The sequence below is a fragment of the Eptesicus fuscus genome, chromosome 5 (genome assembly GCF_027574615.1).
Source record: "Eptesicus fuscus isolate TK198812 chromosome 5, DD_ASM_mEF_20220401, whole genome shotgun sequence".
Lineage (NCBI taxonomy): Eukaryota > Metazoa > Chordata > Mammalia > Chiroptera > Vespertilionidae > Eptesicus > Eptesicus fuscus.
In genome coordinates, this window is record NC_072477.1 from 19,401,483 (window position 1) to 19,422,108 (window position 20,626).

Here is a 20,626-nt window from a genome sequence, read left to right on the forward strand (position 1 = left end):
AATTTTTTTTTCATTTGAGATACAGTATTCTTTTCTATAAAAACTGAACACACCAAATGAGTTCCTGCTTGTAAGAGCTGCATAGACAACAGAAAACAATGTTCTTATGTCCCCCATTGCCCTCTTCTTAGCTCAGTGACAGCCACACCCTCTTCTGCTTCTTCACCACCATCTTCTCCTGGAAAATCCCTCACCTTGATCAGGGAGGTACAGCCCAGCACTGAATGGGTTAAAGAGGGAACCACAATCCCAATACAAAGAACACAATCTCTGGCTACGTTCTCCTGGAAGTCAAACAAGGTTATTAAGAGCTCATTACTTCAAGGGAAGTATAAGCTCTGATAAATCTATTACAAGAAAAGATTTCCAACCAATAAGCAACTGTAACAGTTAGTTGCTCTTCCATGGCTTTTTTTATTACTGGAGATATTTGACAAAATCCAGATCACCCAGAGAACCTTTACCCAGAGTGAAATTTAGGGGTATATGGGTTAATAAAGGAGAAAAATCTCTGAAGTATGGAAATCTCTAAATGTTTTTGGAGATTAGTAGCAATTTAGAATAGTAATCAGAGGCAAAATATGGGTCAAGCAACTGATTTTTTAAAGATCAATGGTATGTTAAATATGTAGATGGATACATATGCAATAAATGTCATGGAGTCTATTTTTTAAATAAATTTTATTAAACTATAACCATATTTTAAATGCATATTTCTGGCATTCATTTCTCAAGCCCTAGGATTAATATCCATGAAAGAATGGAATCATGCCAAAGCAAGTCATTCTCATGATTTGTTTGTTTGTAAAAAAATTAATTTTTGGTATTTTATTTGGAGGGGATAGTAGAGAGAGAGAACAACGGGCCCTAGATTTGGCTAAGGGAAACTTTTACAGAAGCCACCATTTTTAAAATGCCTGATATTTCTGGAGCAAGCCATCGCCTTCAGCATCTAGACCAAAAGCACTAAGAGGGAGGGTCTGGGAAAGGCAGGTGGAGTATGTAGAAAGGTGAAGGGGAACAGATAGGTATGTGAATTCAGTAGGTGACTATTCATAGGAAGGTTGTAAACATTGAGAAATAAGAATAAGGAAGATTCAAGGAGATACCTAAGAGTAAAACAGAGAGTTAAAAATGTAAGAAGAAGAATACTGTATTATAGACTTGAAACTTAAATGTTCTCACCACAAAAAGAAATCATAATTATGGGATGGGATAGAGGTGTTAGTTAATGCTATGTCGGTAATCAGTTTGCAATTTATAAATGTATGAAACCAGCATATATACCTTAAACTTACATGATGTAATATGTTAATTTTATCTCAATAAAGCTGGGAGATTAATATTCTTTTAATTTAAGAACGAAAGTACAAACATTTTGTACCTGTGAGTAAAGATGATTGGCAGCGGGGAGAAGGAGTGAGCAGAAGAGAGGTGGTGGATTAGTCTTTATCTGACCCAAATAGATATTTCAAAAATTTACCAAATGAAGAGTAAGCAGGACACTTGGTAATCAGAGAGCATTCAAAGCCCTGGAGAAGCTCCTACAGTGGGGTCCCATTTATGGGCTACAAATGTGTTTCTTTAAAGTAGTATTTCCCAAAGTGTATTTTACTGGCCACCTTCATCAATCACATGAGGATGCTTATTAACAGTGAAGATCATCAAAATCTAATGAATCAGAATCTTGGGGAGGAGGTGGTGAAAAGATCTGAATGTGAAATGGGTTGCCCAAGTTATTGCCATACTTACTAGAACTTGAGAGCTACCCCTTGACGTGGCATATAATTCAAATTTTGTTAAAGTAAATTGTATAATAAATGCAGTATTGAATAAAGAGGCATTGGATATTTAATGGAACCCTGCAGTGAATCCTTTTGCAAAAGGAAGAATCCTTTTAAAATGCAAATAACCCACCACCTGTGTCTTTAAAATTCAAATATGTACTTAGCAGGTTTTATTAAGCTACATATGTAGTGGCAGCATTGCAACTGGAATCAAATGTTCATATTCTTCAACTTATAAAAATCTTAAATAGAAATATTAGGCTAAGAATGTAGATCAGGGATCCTGATGTCAAAACTCTGGTGGTGCAGGCAATAAAGCAAAAAAAGAACATGAAGAGGAATATACAACAGGAATATATGGGAAACAGCATGAGGGAGCAGAGAAACCAAGTAACCATAACACAGCTTGAGTTTTATTTTGCTTTTTGAGAAGGGAATTTCATTCCACTTTCAAGAGTTTTTAACATCAGTATCATCTCATATACAAACCTATCCTCATAGCTGTGGAGTTAAGAACTGGAAACCAAGAATTCTAGAGACTCTAGGTCTTTTCTAAAATTCTGTTGCTAGCCCCTTTCTATCCCAAAACACTTTTAAAAAAAAATAATTGCAAAAAATTAGAAAGCAACTGAAGTATCTTCTATCTAGATGTCATACGCTAGCTCAGTGGTCGGCAAACCGCAGCTCGCGAGCCACATGCGGCTCTTTGGCCCCGTGAGTGTGGCTCTCCCACAAAATACCACGTGCGGGCACGCACGTACAGTGCGATTGAAACTTCGTGGCCCATGCGCAGAAGTCGGTTTTGGCCTGGGCGAGTCTATTTTGAAGAAGTGGCATTAGAACACTCAAGGGGCCAAAGAGCCACATGTGGCTCGCGAGCCGCGGTTTGCCGACCACTGCCCTAGCTGGCTCTAGTGGCCATTCTGGATCTCAAGGTGTCCGCTATTTTTTACCCTTCCCCTCACTCTTTCCAGAGCTATATTCCACCCCTCTGTGTCTGTTTGTGTGCTGTACAGGCTCTCAGGGTACATATAAGAACAAGAGGAGGAAAAGCTCACCAGTAGGTAAGACATACAAAGTTGAAATTGCCTTAGAACAGACTGTAAATCATATGTAAAGTTTATGCAAAATATACCTATGGCCCTCTAAATTGCATGCTATCCTCTGGGAAAATCCCCATGGAGCTAGTTGCTTTTGCAGCTTGGGAGAATGGAAATGGCTATGAAAGCAAAGCCATTTGTAAGCAGCTGTGGCCATCATGAAGCCTGTCACAGGAATGACTAATGCAGAGAATAGGAGCCATTTACTGAAACAAGAAAGAGGAAGATGCAATGTTCAGGGACCAGGCCAGAAGGTGAAGGCCTTCATCATGTAAGCTAATACTGTCTCCCCCTCAAACCTATACTAATCCCACCCACCTCAGATAATTTTCAATCCATCCTTCCTTCACTCTGGCTGGGAAATTGGGGAAAGTATTTCAGGGGAGGAAGGAAGTCACTCATGAGGAAAATATAGATTCAGGGGTAAAAAAAAAAAAAAGGCAAGTTAACTGCCAAGGCTTTTCTTTCATTCACTTTCAGGGTAACTTTTATGCCAGTATAAAATCTACATATATCATCTCTTTCTCCACACTGAAGTAGAGAAATTAAATGTCACTAATTACAGCAAGTGCCAAGTGCCAATGTTGAATTCTTATGAAGCCACGAGGACTTTTGAAAAGAGTAATTATGAAAAATCAGAAGGTAATGAAAACATTCATTCTGGAGAAACTAAGGAGCTAGTGAGGGTGATAGAGGGTGGCGCCTGAGAAAGAGAGAAGCCACAAGTGACCACTTCTGTAGGGTGACCAGGAATTTGGAAAAGAGAGAAGGGAGAAGAAGACATGAACATCTTAACATTTTAAGCTAAGCACCTAAAAGAGAGGAAATTCAGTTAACTTGGCAAAAAGAATTCTAACATTAATAATATTTGTTGACTGCGTACTATAGCCAAGGCATGGCTATGTGTCATCTCATTAAACATCACTCTATGGGATAGACATTGCTATAATTTCCATTTTACAGATAAGCAAAGCAAGGCCTAGAGCCAAAGTCACACTATTAGTAAGGGGTGAAGTAAGGATTCTAAGCCAACAGATGGGCTCTCCAGGCTGTGATGGTAACCATGACACTAACTATTCTGTCTAATTTGGTGCTGGTAGAAAAGGAAAGACACATGTCTTAGAGAATTCAGGAGCAGAAATAGTGCCTGGATATCAATTCAACTTCATCCCTGACCCTGGTGGAGCATGATATGAGGAGAACTTAGGGAATGCTCCTTCTAAACAGCCACCGTCTTCCCCGCCTCAATTTCCATTCTCAGATTCTACTAAAACATAAATCCTTTCCTATCCTAGGTCATTTCTTGAGGTTATTAAGGCACTTTCCTCATTAAATGGAAATTTGAATACAAGACACACTCAGGCTCCTCAATCATTGTCACTGTCCTGTGTGTGAGACCATTAGGAAGCCAATGGAGATCTGTCATCAATGATAGGGGTGATGCAGGGACATAAGAGTAAAGGAAGGACAGAGACAATGCAGTCACGGTATGGGAAGTTGGTCACTGAGGGCAGGAGGGAGGGCACAGGGGATGGGGTGGGATTGGGGAGAACAATGCTTGAAGGGAAGAGGTGGGGTCCTCCACCTCTTCCACAATTGTGCCTCAGACCAGCCCTTCCCAGGCAATTCCCCGACCTTCATTGTGGACTTTGGTCTCCTTGTTCTATCAGGGGTTCATCAGTAGCTTGCAGGCAAGGATGAGCTTGTTCAACATTTTGATCAATGACTTGCCTGAGAACACTCATGGAATGCTGTCTTGTTGTGATGAACTAAAGCTGAGGGGAATAGTTAATTTGTTAGATATCAGAATCAGAGTCCAAAAGAATGTGAATGGGCAAAAGTGAAATTTAACTTAAGGGCCAAATGTAAACTCCAGCACTTAAGCAAAACACCCTCAAGTCCCCCCGAATAAAAAGAAGTCAACAGTTTCATCTCTTCCCCGCACTGACTGCACTAAACCTAGGGTTTTGGTTCAGAGAACCAAATGGTGCAATGTATAAGGAGGGGCATGAACCAGGTGAGGTGTTTCCAAAGAATAATCAGAATGGTAAGGACTCCAAAGCAGGTCACATGCTGAATGGCTGAAGGAACTGCTACACACAGACCAAATAAGAGGGAGCTAGATAAGGACATGAGAGCTGCCATCAAGCATTTTAGAAAGTGCACCTGCAAGACAAAGGAGCAAGCACATTTTGCAAGAATAGTGGATCCACAGAAGAGATTCAGAGTGGGGTTTTGGAAGATAACTACCAAAAATCCAATCCAACTCAAAGACTCTATGCTTCTATGAAGTATGATGCTCTCCAATGAGGTCAAATAGCTATATGAAACATCTGATATTTGACTGGTTTTTACCTACAAAAATGAGCATTTTAGATGGTTCAAACTAATACCACCCATAAAAAGGTAGGCACTAAAGAAAACTTCAATGAATCACCTAATGCCAATCGTGAGCTCATACTCGGGAAGATCACCTGTCTACATATGTGATTTTGGCTTTCCTACGAGCCTTGCACAGTACTGGGGTTGAATTGAATATTTGAAATTATAATGATGAAGGTTTCCAGAAAAGAGGCTGTTGCTAATTCTCCAAGACAGGTGCTACCCAGGCACAGCCTCTAGGTTTGCCCTTCCATAATGCCACTGTGTTCCATCCTCACCACTAAGCCCTTTGTAGAATGTCCAACTTTGCTCTAACAGCCGGGGGGCTGGACTGAACAAAAAGTATTTCTTCCAGTGTCACCCATGAATCACCAACAGCTTCTGTGTGGCATAACCACCGGGAAGAGGAAAGAATGTTGGCAGCATCTTCTCAATCTATTCCACCTCTTTAGAGGGGGATGAGGGTTTTCTCACATGGGAATAGCATAAACGGAAGAGAGATGAAGGCAGTCATGCTTGTTACTCAAAGGGTTAAAGGATTAGCAATTATGACTTTTAGAAAAATCTTCCCAAAGAAGAAGAAGTCTTTGATCTGTGACTTGTCATGAACTTCTCTAAAATAGCTCTTCAATCACTAATGACATGAAGCAGAAAGAAACACCTGATGTGCTAGATGAAAGAACTATACCCTAATAGATCATGGCATACTGGATTTTAAAAATCCAGGGCTGAATTGAACAAAATCAAAGAATGATCCCAAGTTTAAGTCAAATAAGCCACTGATTACACAGTGCAGGAAGGGTAGAGGATAGCTTAGCAGCAGTTCAACTTAATACTATAGTCATTTTTTAAAAAAACCTAAGGTGCTTGCTGTCATCATTAATAGATGTAGGGAGTCTAGAAAAGGAAGTAATGAAACCACTCTGTAATGAACTGGTTGGGACATATCCACAATACCATATGTGATGTGGGCATCCTTCTTTGGAAATAATGCCCCCAAAAAGGTCATTTTTAGAGAACAATGACCTGGGTTATAAAAAACTAAGACCTTTGTATAGAATGCCTAAAGAAACTGGAGATGCTTTAAGCTTTAGAAAAGAAAATCCTTAAAGACAAAAGCCCTGTCTTCAAACACTGGGAGTGTAATTAGATCTATTCTGTGTCTCCAAGGGCTGGAAGCAATACAGGTGGTGAAAGCTATAGTGACTCAGAATAATGAAGAACTTGTGAACACTCAGTGCTGTTAGAATGGAACGGAATGGCTAAAGGAGTAACACGTTGCTCATCACTAAAGGGGTTCAAGCCAAGCCTAAATAAACTCTTATAGGAGAGATTCAGAAGTTAGGTACACAGAGAGCCTTGACAACCTTTTGGATTCTTTCCATTCCTAAAATGCTGATTCTAACAACAAAGCTTCATGAGCACATATAATATGGCAGGTGGTGGGGATGTAGGCATAGACAAGTTGTCAAAAAATAAGACACTCCCTGTCCTTCAACAGCTCACAGTGGCCAATGAGGAGCATGTGAGGGATAATATGTAGTTGACTATAGTGTATTATGATGATGGCTCTACCAGCCCCATAACCTCAGGTGCCATGGGAGCCCAGACAAAGAGATCATTCATCCCAACCTCCCTTAATGTATGTAGAGTATAAAATAATGGTCAAGGCTGAAACTTTCCAGTCCTTTCACCTTTGGGTTCACTTTTCTTTAAAACAGTGGTTCTCTGACTTTGGTCATATTGGAATCCCCTGGGATCTCATTCATTAGCCCTCCAGGTGATCTGGCTGCTTACCAGAGTTTGCAAAAACAATGCTCTCAATAATCTAAACCCTGGATTTAAATCCCATCTCTCTCTCTCGTATTTGCTGTGGGATTCTGAGCAAGTTAACCTTCCTGTGCCTCTTTCCTGTAAAATATCTGCCTCCAACTTGTAAACTACCTTCTCAGCATCACCATGATAATCACCAGAAGCCATGTATGGAAAGCATTTAGCACAGCTCATGGCACATGGGAAGGGCTTTTCGAGCTTGTAGTCCTTGCTGTCATTATTAGGAAACTGTAAATCTAGGCTCTCACTCCACCTCACCCCCCTTCTCTTGTCAACACCAGCACTAGCAGCTTCCATGCCAGGCATCCTCAGATACCTCCCACCATGGTCAGAGTCCCCACAAGGGCACCCACTGTCCTTAGCTCTCAATTGCATTCCATCCCTTCACTCCTCCTGAGGCCTAGCCCCACAAACTGACTATCTCATCCCAAATCCTTTCTTAGGCAGGTCTACAGATGGGGAGGGGCTCCGTGGTGGCCATAAATAAGCTGTGTGATTTAGCTGAGTTATATGGAAGTTCCATAGCCTGTTTCCCCTCCTGTGCAAGGGAAAAATGGGTCTAGAACGGTTTCTCTTAGGTCTCACCAGTGGCATTTTGAGCAACACATCTTTGAATGAGACCCTCGCCCACATTCTAGCACATTTATCATTCATTGACCCTTCCTACTAAATTCCACCAATGCCCCTTCATCATTGGAGCAACAAATATAGTCCCCACACATTTGACAGGGTCAGGATGGGTCAGGACTATCCCACTGAGATTATAGGATAACACTAATGATTTTTTCTCCAGCTCCATCTCTGACCTTGCCCTCTGGAACTGGGAAACAGAATGGAATCATAAGCAGCATCCCAGTGAGTCTGCCTTTCCAAGACAATAAAGCAGGAGATTTTAGAAGACCCTAGTAAAAGTTGCCAAGGCCCAGCTATCTGCTTTCTTGCGTTAGCCAAAGCTGGAGGCAGGCTAGGAGCAGCTCTTTACACACATTTCCTCTTCCAGAACTGCTATGGGAGCCCAGGGGGTCTTCCCAGGCCCCAGCCTGGAAATTGGCTGGAAGCTGAGCCCAGCCCAAGGCCCCTTTCCAATCCAGTGGTGCACAGCAGTGTGGATTTCTCTACAACCCACACCCCCTCACTGAGCCATGAGAAATGAGTTAGCGGGCCGGACTTGGCCTGGGAGTCCAACTTGTGGGACCTGCCCTATCCTAAGCTATCCTGCCTCTCGCTACCTAAACTTGTATTTGGAAAGGGCCTGGACAGTGACTGGCGCAGACTAAGTGGTCAATAAATGATCATTCCCTTTTCCCTTCCCTAACCTCTTTCTCCCTCCTACATCCCATCAACCCAGAAAGTGGATACTTCATGCTGTGCCCATCACAACCAGGAATTGGGCTTTAGCAAGGTGGACTGCACCTTCCTCAGTACACACAGCTCCGTTGGCTCCAGAGTGGAGGAGGTGCTGGGAATTTCAGGTCAGTGTGTCTTAACCATTAATGTGCATCCCCTGGGGGTCTGTCTGGGTGAGGCCTGAGATTCTGCTGCTCTAACAAGCTCCTGGGTGAGTCAATGCTGCTTGGTGGGTAGGTCACCTCTGAGCAGCAAGTGTCCAGGGCAAACCCTTTGTGCCCATAAACACAAGCCAGACAAGTGAGATGCTGCGTCCAGACTTCCGGTTTAGAAGTGTCCCTCAGGCTGGACTGAGTGGCCCCCTGGATACAGGGCAGGGTGGGGACAAACAATTAGGTCCCTTCTCCAAAGATGGCCTGAGACTACTTAAACTGAAGGGGGCAGAGATCAAGAGTGGGCAGAGGGAGGCTGGAGCAAAGGCAGTCGCGGCTCTCAGCAGCGCAGACCTCCTCTGGGCCCTGGCAGACAAGAGCCCCTCCTCCCTCGCTTGCCGGGCTCTGATGGACTGAAGCAAGAGGCCTATTTCCTCATCGGGCCTCTGAATAACTAGGGCACTTCCACAAGGTCACAGTTATTCATTTAAATTCCAGCTCTAATCAGCAGGCAAGGCCTGAGAAATCATCCCTTCTGAGGAGAGGCTGTCATAGGTGCATCATAAACAGCTCCTCCCATCTGGAGAGAAGCTGGGGGGTGGGAAAGGGGTCTTATAGCCCCAGGCCCCTGCACTATTCCCTGCCTCCAAATCCCTCCTCTCATCAAACTCCCAACCCTACCTCCAACAGCTTCCTCTCCCCTTGGCTGAGAATTCTGGAACAGGTGGGAAGAGAGGAGAGGCCTGAGGGCAGGGCACAGCACAGCAGGGCTGGGACTGGCCCTTCCTGCCCCACAGGCAGCCCAGAAAGACCAATGACAAGTCCCAATGGGCCAGCAGTGTGGGATGAGGGCCAGAGAGTAGACCCTTCCAGGCCACAAATGGACGCCATGGCCTTGGAGATGTCTCTTCCCCTCCCCAGGCCTCAGTTTCCTCCGCTGAGAAGTCAGAGAATGGCACTCCTTGGACAGGCCACCCTCTGAGCCCAACATGCCTTGTGACCCTAAGGACTCACAATGCTCTTGGTGCTTGCAGCCACACTTTCTGCCCAACCAACACTTCTGAGGTCCTACTATGTGGTGTGTACCATGAGAGGAGTTGGAAATACAAACGCGGGTAAGAGGCACCCACAGCTCTGCCCTGGAAATGCCAGGGTTTCGAAGAGGAAGAGCACAGGCTCTGGAAGCAGACCAGCCTGAGGGCGTGGTCTTGTACCAGCAGCTGATGACAGTGAGCAGTTACTGACCCTCTTTGAGGCTCCTTTCTTCACCGGAAGAGAGGATGGCAACACCTGCCCAGAGGGGTGAATATGAAAGGTCAAATCAGAGGATGTGTGGGAGAAGGCAAAGCTGGGTGCCCCTCTCGAACTGCAGGTCAGCACACCACAAATGTCTATTGCTACTTTGTGATTCTGCACCTCCTTCCCAGAGGCTGGAAGGAGGGGCTGTAGATTTTCCCACACGGAAGTCCAGTGACATATCGCCTGCCCCTTTTCTCCTGGGTGTCCAGGATTCTCTCTCCAAGTCCCCAGCCCACCTCCTAGGCCTTGGGAAGTGTTGCCTGCCAGGCCCCATCTCTGATTGTGTTTTACAGTAGCGTTACCTCTAACCAATCTCTTCAACATGTAAAATTGACCAATTAATCAATCATCCCCTTATAGTCTTCCAGTGGCCCCTGGGTAAACAGTTACATTAGCTCATAAAATCCCAAATCTGTCTTCCTAAGTGAAGAAGAAAACAGCAGAGTGCCACTGAGAGCTTCTTGTTTCAGAGCCACAGCGCTGCTGGCTCCAGGAGGTCTGGCTAGCAGCTTAGAGAGGTGGGAGGCTGCCCCCTAACCTCAACCAGTGCGGGGCAGCTCAGGCTGCCTCCTGCCCCATCCAGGGCCACAAAGGAAGGCTCTGAATTCATGATTTGCTTCAGGCTCAGAAACAACAAAAAAGCAAGGGGTCAGTGGGTGGCAGGATTGACAGTCAGCTCTTGACACCTCAAGGGCAGAAGGAAGAATGTGACTTAGACTGGAATCCCCTCTTGGCTTGCTGCTCAGTAGCTCAGTGACATCAGTACATCACTGAACCTCTTGGTCTCGACTTCCTCGGCAGGAAAATAGAGCACAGGTGACATAGCTCAGAGGGTGGTTAGGAGAATAAAATGAGATAATGGCCGTGAAATTCAAAAGGTGCTAATTATAGATGCTGTTATCTAAGGCAGGCTCACCACTGAACTCTGCCCCTTTGAAGAGACTGAGGGGAACCCATGAGTCCACAGCATTTTATCCACCAGGCTGTTTCACCCACAACCAATACGGTGCCTTTGTGAGAATTAGAAAAAAGGTGCCCCATGGTCAGAGGCAGCCCCGCGGGCACAGGCTTGGCAAGAGGAATGCAGGCTGGATGCCAGCCCCCACAAGTCTACGTGGGGACCCTGGGCTGCATCTCTGCTGGGAACCAGGAAGAGAAGGCATTAAGGCAAGTGGCACTTTTACAAACAGCACTTGAAGTGTTGGCCTTACTCCCTCACCTCCTTGCGGTATCCCAGAAAACATCATCTTAGCTGAGAGGCCTCTGACCACCCTCCGTAAATGAGCAACTTCATGTTTACCTGCTTCCCCACAGCACTTATCACCCACCACCTGATACAATATATATGTACATAATATGTATCTATGTGTGTGTATTTATATATACATATAGGGTCAGTAAAAGTAGGTTCACAGTTGTTGGTATAGAAAATAATACAATAATTAACAAATAATAATACAAGAATAAACTCTGTATTTCTCGTGTGCACAACTTTCTCTATATATAATTTCTTATTTCATTGTCTGTCCCCATCTAGAATAAAAGATCCATGAGGACAGGGAGCCTTCTGTTTTTTTCACTTTTTTGTCCCTAATACTAGGAAGAGTGCTTGGTATATAGCAGGTTCTCAATAAAAATTTGCTGAGTGAGAGATTAACTAAAATATTATCAAACAGAAAGAGAGAATTTAATGGCACTTTTCTGGAAAATGCTGTTTCGTACTTTGGTTCAAACTATTATTTTCAAAGGGGTGGAGAATAGACAGAAGATAAGAGATGGGAAAACCCTGTGTACTAGCTAGGGATAACTGTACTATTCTCCTATGTTGCATAATATCTCATACAGGTTAATGATAAGAAACTCTTCTTAAGTGTGGTTGATTATTTTAGGTACGCAAAAATAATTAAGGATAACTTTATTTGGAAAGAGGTCTGCTAATAATGAAAATGTCACACTACCTCTAAGCAAAAATAAATAGACCCTTTAGGAAACACTTACCAGATCTTCAATCACTGAGAATTTTCAGTGACATGACCCAGTGTGCTCCAATGGAGGGTGTATGGGCTTTGGAGTCAGAAAGTCCTAAGTTCAAATCCCATTGCTACAACTGATGAGCCCTATGACCTCAGGCAACCAGCTTAGCCTGTTGGGCCCTAAATTTCCCTCACCTTTAAATGGATGTAACAATACCTATCTTGTATTGATATCATAAGAATTAAATGTTGAAAGAACTGAACAAGAAAACATGTGGAATTATCTAAAAAAAAAAAAGATGATATTCCCTTCTCATTTGGTAGGGTTATTCCTCTTAACTCAAAGTAATAGCTAGTTTAGAATCATCTCCAAACCAGTCTAAATCATTTGACACTTCTTATCTATAAATGGTTGTATCTTCTCATATGAGTCTGTGTTCTGTGTATGTCTGTGTACATATAGATGTAGTCTATACACACAAGGCTTAAAATTAGGACATTGGCTGATTATGCATTTAAAAAGAGAAATGCATAATTATCATAAGGATGGTTCCTCCATTAGTTCATTGACATAAAAAAAATCTAGTGTGTTTTGTTTTGTTTTGTTTTTTTTACAGTGAGCATGTATTAGTTGCATAACCAAGAAAAAAATTGCTAATTTCATTGTAGAAAAGCCATTAGTTAGAATAAAAAGAAAGAAACCTTCTTACACCCACATCATATTTTCCATGCTGAGTATGTGCTATCTTCAACTGTCAATCACATGAAGCCATAGAAGATAAATAGATTTATGGAGGACAAAGCAAAATGTTCATTAAATTGAAGAATACATATCTTAAGAACATCTTTTTTAAATATTTTCAATAAATGCCCACTTTCCACTTTTTTGATTCATCCAGAAATATTAATCAGAAGTAAATAATAGCATAAGCATGGGAACCACATTCCTTTGGTTTCAAAACCAATACAAATCCAACGATTCAAGGCATTTCTTCTAACTCTAAATCAATAAAAATGCAATGTATTTAGACTTCAGTTCTGCTTAGCATCCCTAGGAAAGGGTCTCACTCAGGGTCAAACATGCACAATCTGGCAGAGAGGGATGTGCACGGCAGCTGTGCAGACACAGAGACTCACCTGGACCTTGACTGACATCTGTGGCAGCATTTTCAACAAGAGGGAAAGGGAGAGGAGACAAAGGGAGAGAAAAAGGAAGAAGAGTGTTAGCAGCACACACACACACAATGCAATGTGCCCTTGCATGACTATCAAGTTCATGCAAGACCCCAAAGGTGCTCAACTTCTGAGTACTTAGTTCTACCTTCACCCAAAATCCACCCATGCAAGCTGAGGGGCCAGGCTCCCTTTTCACTGTGCATGTAGCAAGAGAGGTGAGCTTCACATCTGTCCGGAAGCACAACATCCTGGAATCAGATAGGGCTCCAAAGAGCCAAGCAGACTGGAATCCTGCAAGAATATCAGTTAAAATATTCTGGTTTATTTCTGCATACCAACATCCAAGCAAATCCTCCATCCCTCCAGTTACAGGACACTGGACATGAAGTCAAGCAAGGTTTCCCAGTAGAGATAAAAAAAAAATAGTAATAAATCACTCCCTTGAGGAACAAGGAAAAGATGCATAAGAATTAAGAGCAAGTTGCAGCATTGTTTATCACAGAGAACTAAAGGATACAAGACCAGAAAACATTCATAATTCCCTCCCCAGCATCCCTGATGACCATTCTTCATCACAGACAGCTGTGTGTGTGCAAGAGATTGTGTGCTGAGTAGATCATTTTCCAGACAAATTAAAATTCTGCCTCCCCCTTTAATTTTTCTCCTGGCTTTCACCCCATCATTAATGACAAGAATTGCCATTTGAAATCACTTTTGATATCTGCAAATAGACATCCAGCCCTGGGAAGGGTGATATTTGAATTAAGCCAATGAACTTTCAAAAATGAAAAACAGTTCATTCTCATAATCTCCATGAATACAATCTCCTCCTTCTACCCTCAAATGTAAAACAGAAACATGCCAAAGAAGCTAAACTAAGAGCAGCCCAAAGCATTGTTAAAACCCCTGAGCCCGGACCTTGAGGATACATAACAGCCACGGAGAAGGAACTGGGGGCTGCTTCAGGAAACCACTGGCCATCTGGGCATTCTGGGTGACTCACTTAAAATCATTGAATGATGGGTGTGGGATATCCATAGACATTATCTATTTGAATTCTTTTTTGTTAAGATGGAGGATGAAAGAGGTTGAAAGACTTGCCCAAGGTTACCCAACTAGTTCAAAGACAGAGCCTAGAAAAGAACCTATATCTCTTGAATCCCACCCAGTTCAACTTTCATTTCACTGAAACCTAAGTCCCTCAAGGTCATATGGAACCCAAATTCAGTTTGCAAGCTCAATGAGCACCCTGAAACCATAAGGTAGCTGAGTGATTGCCTCCTGGTTACCCCATGAGTGGATCATGAGTTATCCTCTGTGCCTCTAATTTGCTGCCATCAGATGTGTAAAGTTCTAGCAAGTTCCTTGGGGTTCTTGCCCCAGAAGAATCCAGGCACTGACCTGACAGAGCTGTGCCTCAGCATCTGGGAGGGGCATCTCCATAGCAACAGCTGAGCATTCCTCCAGCCCACACCCTGTATTCCTAGAAGCTATATCTGCCCAAAGAGACTTCTAGAGAGCTCTAGATCATTCCTCAGCCACATCCCCTTTCAGGATTTCTGGTGAGTTATTAGATTTAGGGGTGGAGAGGCAGCAGGGAGGAAGAAAAGAGGCAAAATAGAAGAGGTGGGAAGAGAAAACATTCTGCGTAAATAACTAAGCAGGGCCATTAACTGTGCCTGATAGATTGCCTACAATAGCAGTCCTTAAGATACCCCCTGATTAAACAGGCTATCAAACCATTTGCATGTGGTTGAGTTCAGTGGTGGGAGTATCAACACCAATGTTTATAGAAACATGCTCTTTGGGGGCACCAAGACCCAAGGGAGACAGGATATCTTAGAACTCCAAAGTTCTTGTAATACTAAATTGTCCATTTGGGTATTGTGGAGACAAACAGGTCTCAGTTCAAATCCCAACATGCTGAGATAGCCTTGGGCCAAACATTGAACTCTCTCTGAGTCCTTTTCCTCAGCTATAAATGGGAAGATAGCAGAGCCTCCCTCATGGCATTGTTATGAGAATTAAATAAGATTAAATACTTGTAAAGCACTTAACTCAGTACAAGGCAAACACTGCATAAATGTTAGTTTTTCTGATTATTATCATTTTGAATTACCACAGACAGAATTACCAAAAATGTTAACCAGATGGCTCCCTGGAAATATCAAGAGACCACAGGAATTAAGCTGTATTTACTTTGGTGAACCCAAAAATTTGGGTTCAACTCTTCTACTTGTAAGTGAAGACCTCTATTCCAGCCCTCCCAGCCCCTGGGTGGTCTCTCCTCCCTCACTTTCCTCAGGTGGGGAGGGAGGCAAGGGGGAGTTAACAGGTTCTGGGTGAGCAGAAGCAAGAGACAAAACAAATTCCTTCCTCAAATCAAACCTTAATTTGGGCCAGTTCTAATCTTGTGCATAAAAAAAACAGCATCTCTTCTTGCCAAAGAGGGCCAATAAGGTCACCAAGAAAACCCCCTTTAACAGGGGGCCAGAGTCCAAACCCAGCTCCTGGCTGTGGCACCATCCTAGAGGCAGTTCTGAGCATTATGTCCAGTTTGAGAAACACAGAGACCCCTGGCCCAAGAAGCAGTGAGTTACCTGAATCTCTTCATTCAATTCTGATCAACAGAATAAAATTACAAAGGTAGGAGTGGAATGGGGAAGAGGATGGGCAGAGAGAGGGTAAGGATCAGAACTTCACCAGTATCCCATGGCTATATTGTCTGATCAGCATCCTTTTCCCTTTCTTTTTATAGCAAGCCCCAGTTTTCTTCTGGGGAACAACCTTTACTACCCTTAACCCATATGGCTTAGTAGAGATGACCCCCATCCCCACCTTAGCTCCAAGGGTAGGCATGTGACTCAGACTAGGTCATGGGAATCCAGGGCTGGATTGCCAAGATTCAGGCTGTATTACTTTATGCCAGTTACCTAAGCTCTCTGTATTTCAGGTTCCTTATCCATAAACTGGGTGTGATAATAGTTCCTACCTTAAGGTTGCTGTAAGGGCTTAGAACACTACCTAGCATATGAAAAGCCCTCAGTCAATATTGACTGGTAATTTAATTACCTTCCTATAGGGGAGAACAAGAGTATTAAAACAACAATAACAACAACGCTTCCAATGCTCACACAGCAAGGAAGCCTGTCCTAGGATGTAGCTGTAGTTGTTCTGACTCCATACCTTGAGGCCTTCCATTTCCAAGGCAATCATCCCCAGAGCGCCCTCTGTCTGTGGTTGATATTGATATACAACCTGGGGTCTGTGTATGGGGGAACAGCATTGGGCCCAAAAACTGGACAGAGGAAAACTGTAAGTAGATAGATAGATGAGAGAGAGAAAGAGAGAGAGAGAGAGAGGATATAGATAGATATAGAGATAGAGATAGAGATAGAGATAGAGAGATAGAGATAGAGATAGAGATAGAGATAGAGATATATAGATACAGATATAGATATATGCATATCAATTTTTAAATAGATTAAAAAGTGGGGGCAAATTGCAGAGGAAGAGGCAGTTGACAACCACATGTGATTGATCCAGGGGAGGTGGCATCCTCAGCCCTGCCAGCCTCCCCAGCTCCCTCCTGCTGTTTTATTTTCTCACGCTGCTGGGCCTGTGGTTTTCCAGAGCGCCACTACATTTAAATCTATATTCTATTTTCTCTCCTAGAAAATAGGTCAGAACCAAGGCAGAGTTCACCAGGTGGGGTCCCAGAAGGTTTGGCTGGGCCTTGCCTGCAGGAGCAGCCGCCCCATGCTCCCCAAAGCTCCTCCAGGGGAACAGGGGGCTGTGGAAGCAGCAAGTGGGGAAATCTCAGACTCCTACCTCTTGAGATGATCTAGTCCAAATGAAGGGTGACATGGGAAGGCTCCCCAGGCTAAGCTATACTCTGCAACTGCAACAAGGAGGTGGAAGGTCCTCCCCCAGTCCAACCCCCACTCCCACCCCAAAACTCCCCAAACTTCAGGAAATTGTTTCTTTTGAACTATAAAATGCTGATCATATGCACTTGTGGCTAAAGTTGTTGTTGAAGATGCATTAAGTGTCCATGGGGTACTGAGGTAGGAATGCCCTAATTTACTTATTCACTGGTTGTAAAGGCAAAGAGAGTAAGTGAAGGGTAGCAGCAGCTTTCAAATCCTTCCTCTCCTGTGTTGCTCCCCGGCCCCTGGTTTGAGCATGGCATTCCTAAAAGAGGTGGCTGCAGACTGGGCCAGATTTGTTCTCATCAGGAATTTTTTTTCCCCTAATATTTTTTTTGAGCACCTGCTATCTCCCAAGGTCAGTGTAAATATCAAAGCTAGGAGGATGGGAGAAAAAAGATGCTCGGTTATGTGAGCCAGTCCTCAGCCCTCCTGTCACGACAGTAGAAGCAACTAACACTAATGGAGCAGGGCCTGCCTAGAGCCTGTGCATTTGCTGTTTTCCTGCCAAACAGTCTTTGTCAGGCATATGTAAGACTGTTCTTCACTTTCTTCAGGTATCAGCTCAGATACTACTTCCTCAGAAAGGCCTTCTCCAACCTCCTTTTCTGACCCTGCCTTTCATTTTTGTCTTGGCACTAATCACTATTTGACATTATAGGTGGGGTTTATGTTTTTATTGCTTATATTCCCCATGAAAACTCAAGCTTCCTGAGAAAAGAAGTATTGTCTGTTTCATTAAACACTGTATGCCCAGAGTTTAAGCAGGGTCTTGCCTATAACAGGTGCTCAGCAATATGTATCGAATGGTGACTAGATCATCTCAATTGATAGAATTCACTGGGAAGGATTCTAGTAGTATCTCCATCTACACATGAGAAAATCAAGGCTCAGGGAAGTAAGGCACATGCCTGTGGGCAGAGGGGCAGAGCTGGGATTGGACCCCCCCGCCCCCAACCCAACTAGCTTCATCCCCTGACTACACTGAGAAACCCTGTTTTCTTTGCTGTCAGCCTCCTTATCATGTGGGTTGTCTCCATGTGGTAACAAAGATGGAATGGGGTATCTCTAGAGAAAAGAGAGCAGCCTATTTCCTGATAATTTTAGCAAAATTTCCTGGGAAGGCTCTCCTTGGTTGGCTTAGGTCAACGATCTATTGCTGGGCCAATTACTGTGTCCAGCATCACACATTGAGGGTGAGTGTGGGGATAAAATGGGATAACGTCTATCTGTCCCTGGCACAAAGCTATACTGGTTGTAACAAAGCTCGCATTTATTGAGCATTCGCTGTGCATTGGGCCCTATACCCAGGGTTTTATATACATCTTATTTAACTCTCACCACAACCCTAACAGGTCAGAATGTTTTTCATCCCATTTTATAGACAAGGAAACTAAGACCTGGAGGCTCTATCATTATTAATACCTCTTCTACTCAGATTAGGGTAAAGCTCTATTCTGGTATAAAAGAAATTGTCTCAAACCAGGAGAGGTATCCATCAAGCTGAAAATTAGGGGTTAAAATATTGGGCATCTCCCACAAGTGAGAAAAAGGCACAGCCCAGGTCAGAGGGAAAAGGTCAAATGCAATATGACCATAGGCCTGGGTCATTGGAGCCCCTGCCCTGGGCTCTGCTTTACCCAAGCCTGTTCCTGGCCCTTCTGCAGCCACCTCCCATCCCAGGAACTGAGGAGGCCACAGGGCCAAATGGATGTTCCCACCAAGAACCAGCACCACCTGCCATGACCCTTTGTAGAGGACACTCTGGAATTCAGAACTCTTTGCCCAAATTGCCCCAATCCACATGGACTTGGGCCTCTTCCCTGGGTCCATTCTCTCAAAAACAGCCCAACCCGCTGCTGTATGTACTCGTGTCAAGAAATGGCCAAGAAGAGGCTGTCTGCAGGAGCTGTGGACTTCTGCAGGCTGGGTATCTGCACAAATGTGAGCTTTCATGGTGCTGGAAGTGGGGAGAAGAGAGGCTGCTCCCATGTATATATAGTCTTGCCGCAGGTCCACAAAATCAGCCCAGGACTGCCACTGAGGATTACACCTGCCTACAACATTAGGAGAGAAAAAGAAATAAAAGGCAAAGCCTGCATCTCCCCAGCGGCCTAGCCTTTCTTATCCCTGGGGAGAATGAGCACAGGGTTCTTCCCTTTCCTTCAGGAACAAAAAACGATCTTTTTAGTTGGGAGCTAAAACAAACTTCCAGCAGTGAAGGGGCTGGGTTTCCTGCGTTCGGGGCTCTTTCCTGCTGTGTCTGAGCTCTTCAAACACAGGCAGAGTTGTCTCTCCACAAAAGGCCAGGTGGTGTTAGCTTCGTCCCCGACACAGAGCCCATTTATCTGCCTTTGTAGAAGACTGAGCCCCACAAGACCCGGTGCTGTTTGCTTTTGTTCTTTGATGCTAATAACTCCAGATCTAAGCTGGAAAGGAGGGGTAGCTGCTGTCAGGTGCCAGCCAGCCCGGGAAGGCAGCAGCAGGGAGAGAAGCAGGATGAGAGGCAGGAGGGAACAAGGATGGCACTGTGGACCTGGTCACTGCTCTGCTGGAATACCCGAGGGGCTCGATGGTACATGCTGGGCCTTGTACACATTTATTTAACTCTCACCACAACCCTAACAGGTAGGAACGCTCTTCATCCCATTTTATAGACCAGGAAACTAAGCCCTGGAGGCTCTATCATTATTAATACCTCTCATACTCAGAGGAGCACATCAGATAAGGGTCAAGCTATATTTTAGAATAAAATAAATTGTCTCAAACCAGGACAGGTACCCATCAAGCTGCAAATTAGGGGTTAGAATAATCCCTCGAGGAATCAGAGCTCGACTGGCAGTTGGAGGAAGAGGCAGTCTCCCTGTTACAGATAAAATCATATCTGTGCAGGCAGCACTTTTTATTTTTATTTTTTTACATATATATTTTTATTTATTTCAGAGAGGAAGGTAGAGAGAGAGAAATACCAATGATGAGAGAGGAGAATTATTGATTGGCTGCCTCTGCACACACACACACACACACACACACACACACACACACACACTGGGGATCTAGCCCACAACCCAGGCATATTCCCTGACCTGGAATTGAACTTTGACCTCCTGGTTCATAGGTCAACCACTGAGCCATGCCGGCTGGGCATTTTTTTTTTTTGTTTGGAAAGTTTGGGCACAAACATGGGGCTAAGGCAACCTGGGTTTGAATCTTGGCTTTGCCACTTGTCATTAAAAATGTTTTAGTCAAATTTCATAGCTTCACCTTCTTCAGCTGCATAGGAATAATGGTAGTAGAGTCAGTTCCCCTAACAAGGTGCTCAGAACCCCTATGCATTCTGAAAAGTCACTGCACTCTGCAAAATCACACAGTAAAAACCACAGGGCTTATAGGAAAGATGGGTTGGGGCCCAAAATCCCAAAACATCATCTGTAGTGAAAATAACTTGCACTCTTATCATTCTTAATTTTCCCTATGCTCACGTCTTTTTTTGTTGTTGTTAATCCTCACTGAAGTATATTTTTCCCATTGATTTTAGAGAGAGTGGAAGAAAGGAAGGGGGAGGAAAGAGAGAAACATCAGTGTGAGGGAGACTGGTTGCCTCCTGCATGATCCCTAATCAAGGAGGGGAACCTGCAACTGAAGTAC

General features: G+C 43.8%; 1 protein-coding gene across 4 annotated transcripts in view; it reads right to left on the reverse strand.

The window, feature by feature from the left end:
• The window catches only part of NRXN3 (neurexin 3), a 1,497,182-nt gene that overhangs the window by 1,450,037 nt on the left and 26,519 nt on the right, over positions 1–20,626 (reverse strand). For all 4 annotated transcript variants that reach the window (XM_054715858.1, XM_054715857.1, XM_054715860.1 and 1 more), the window contains exon 2: positions 13,011–13,028. In XM_054715858.1, the coding sequence (XP_054571833.1) occupies positions 13,011–13,028 (18 nt within the window). The remainder of the gene's footprint in view (positions 1–13,010; positions 13,029–20,626) is intronic.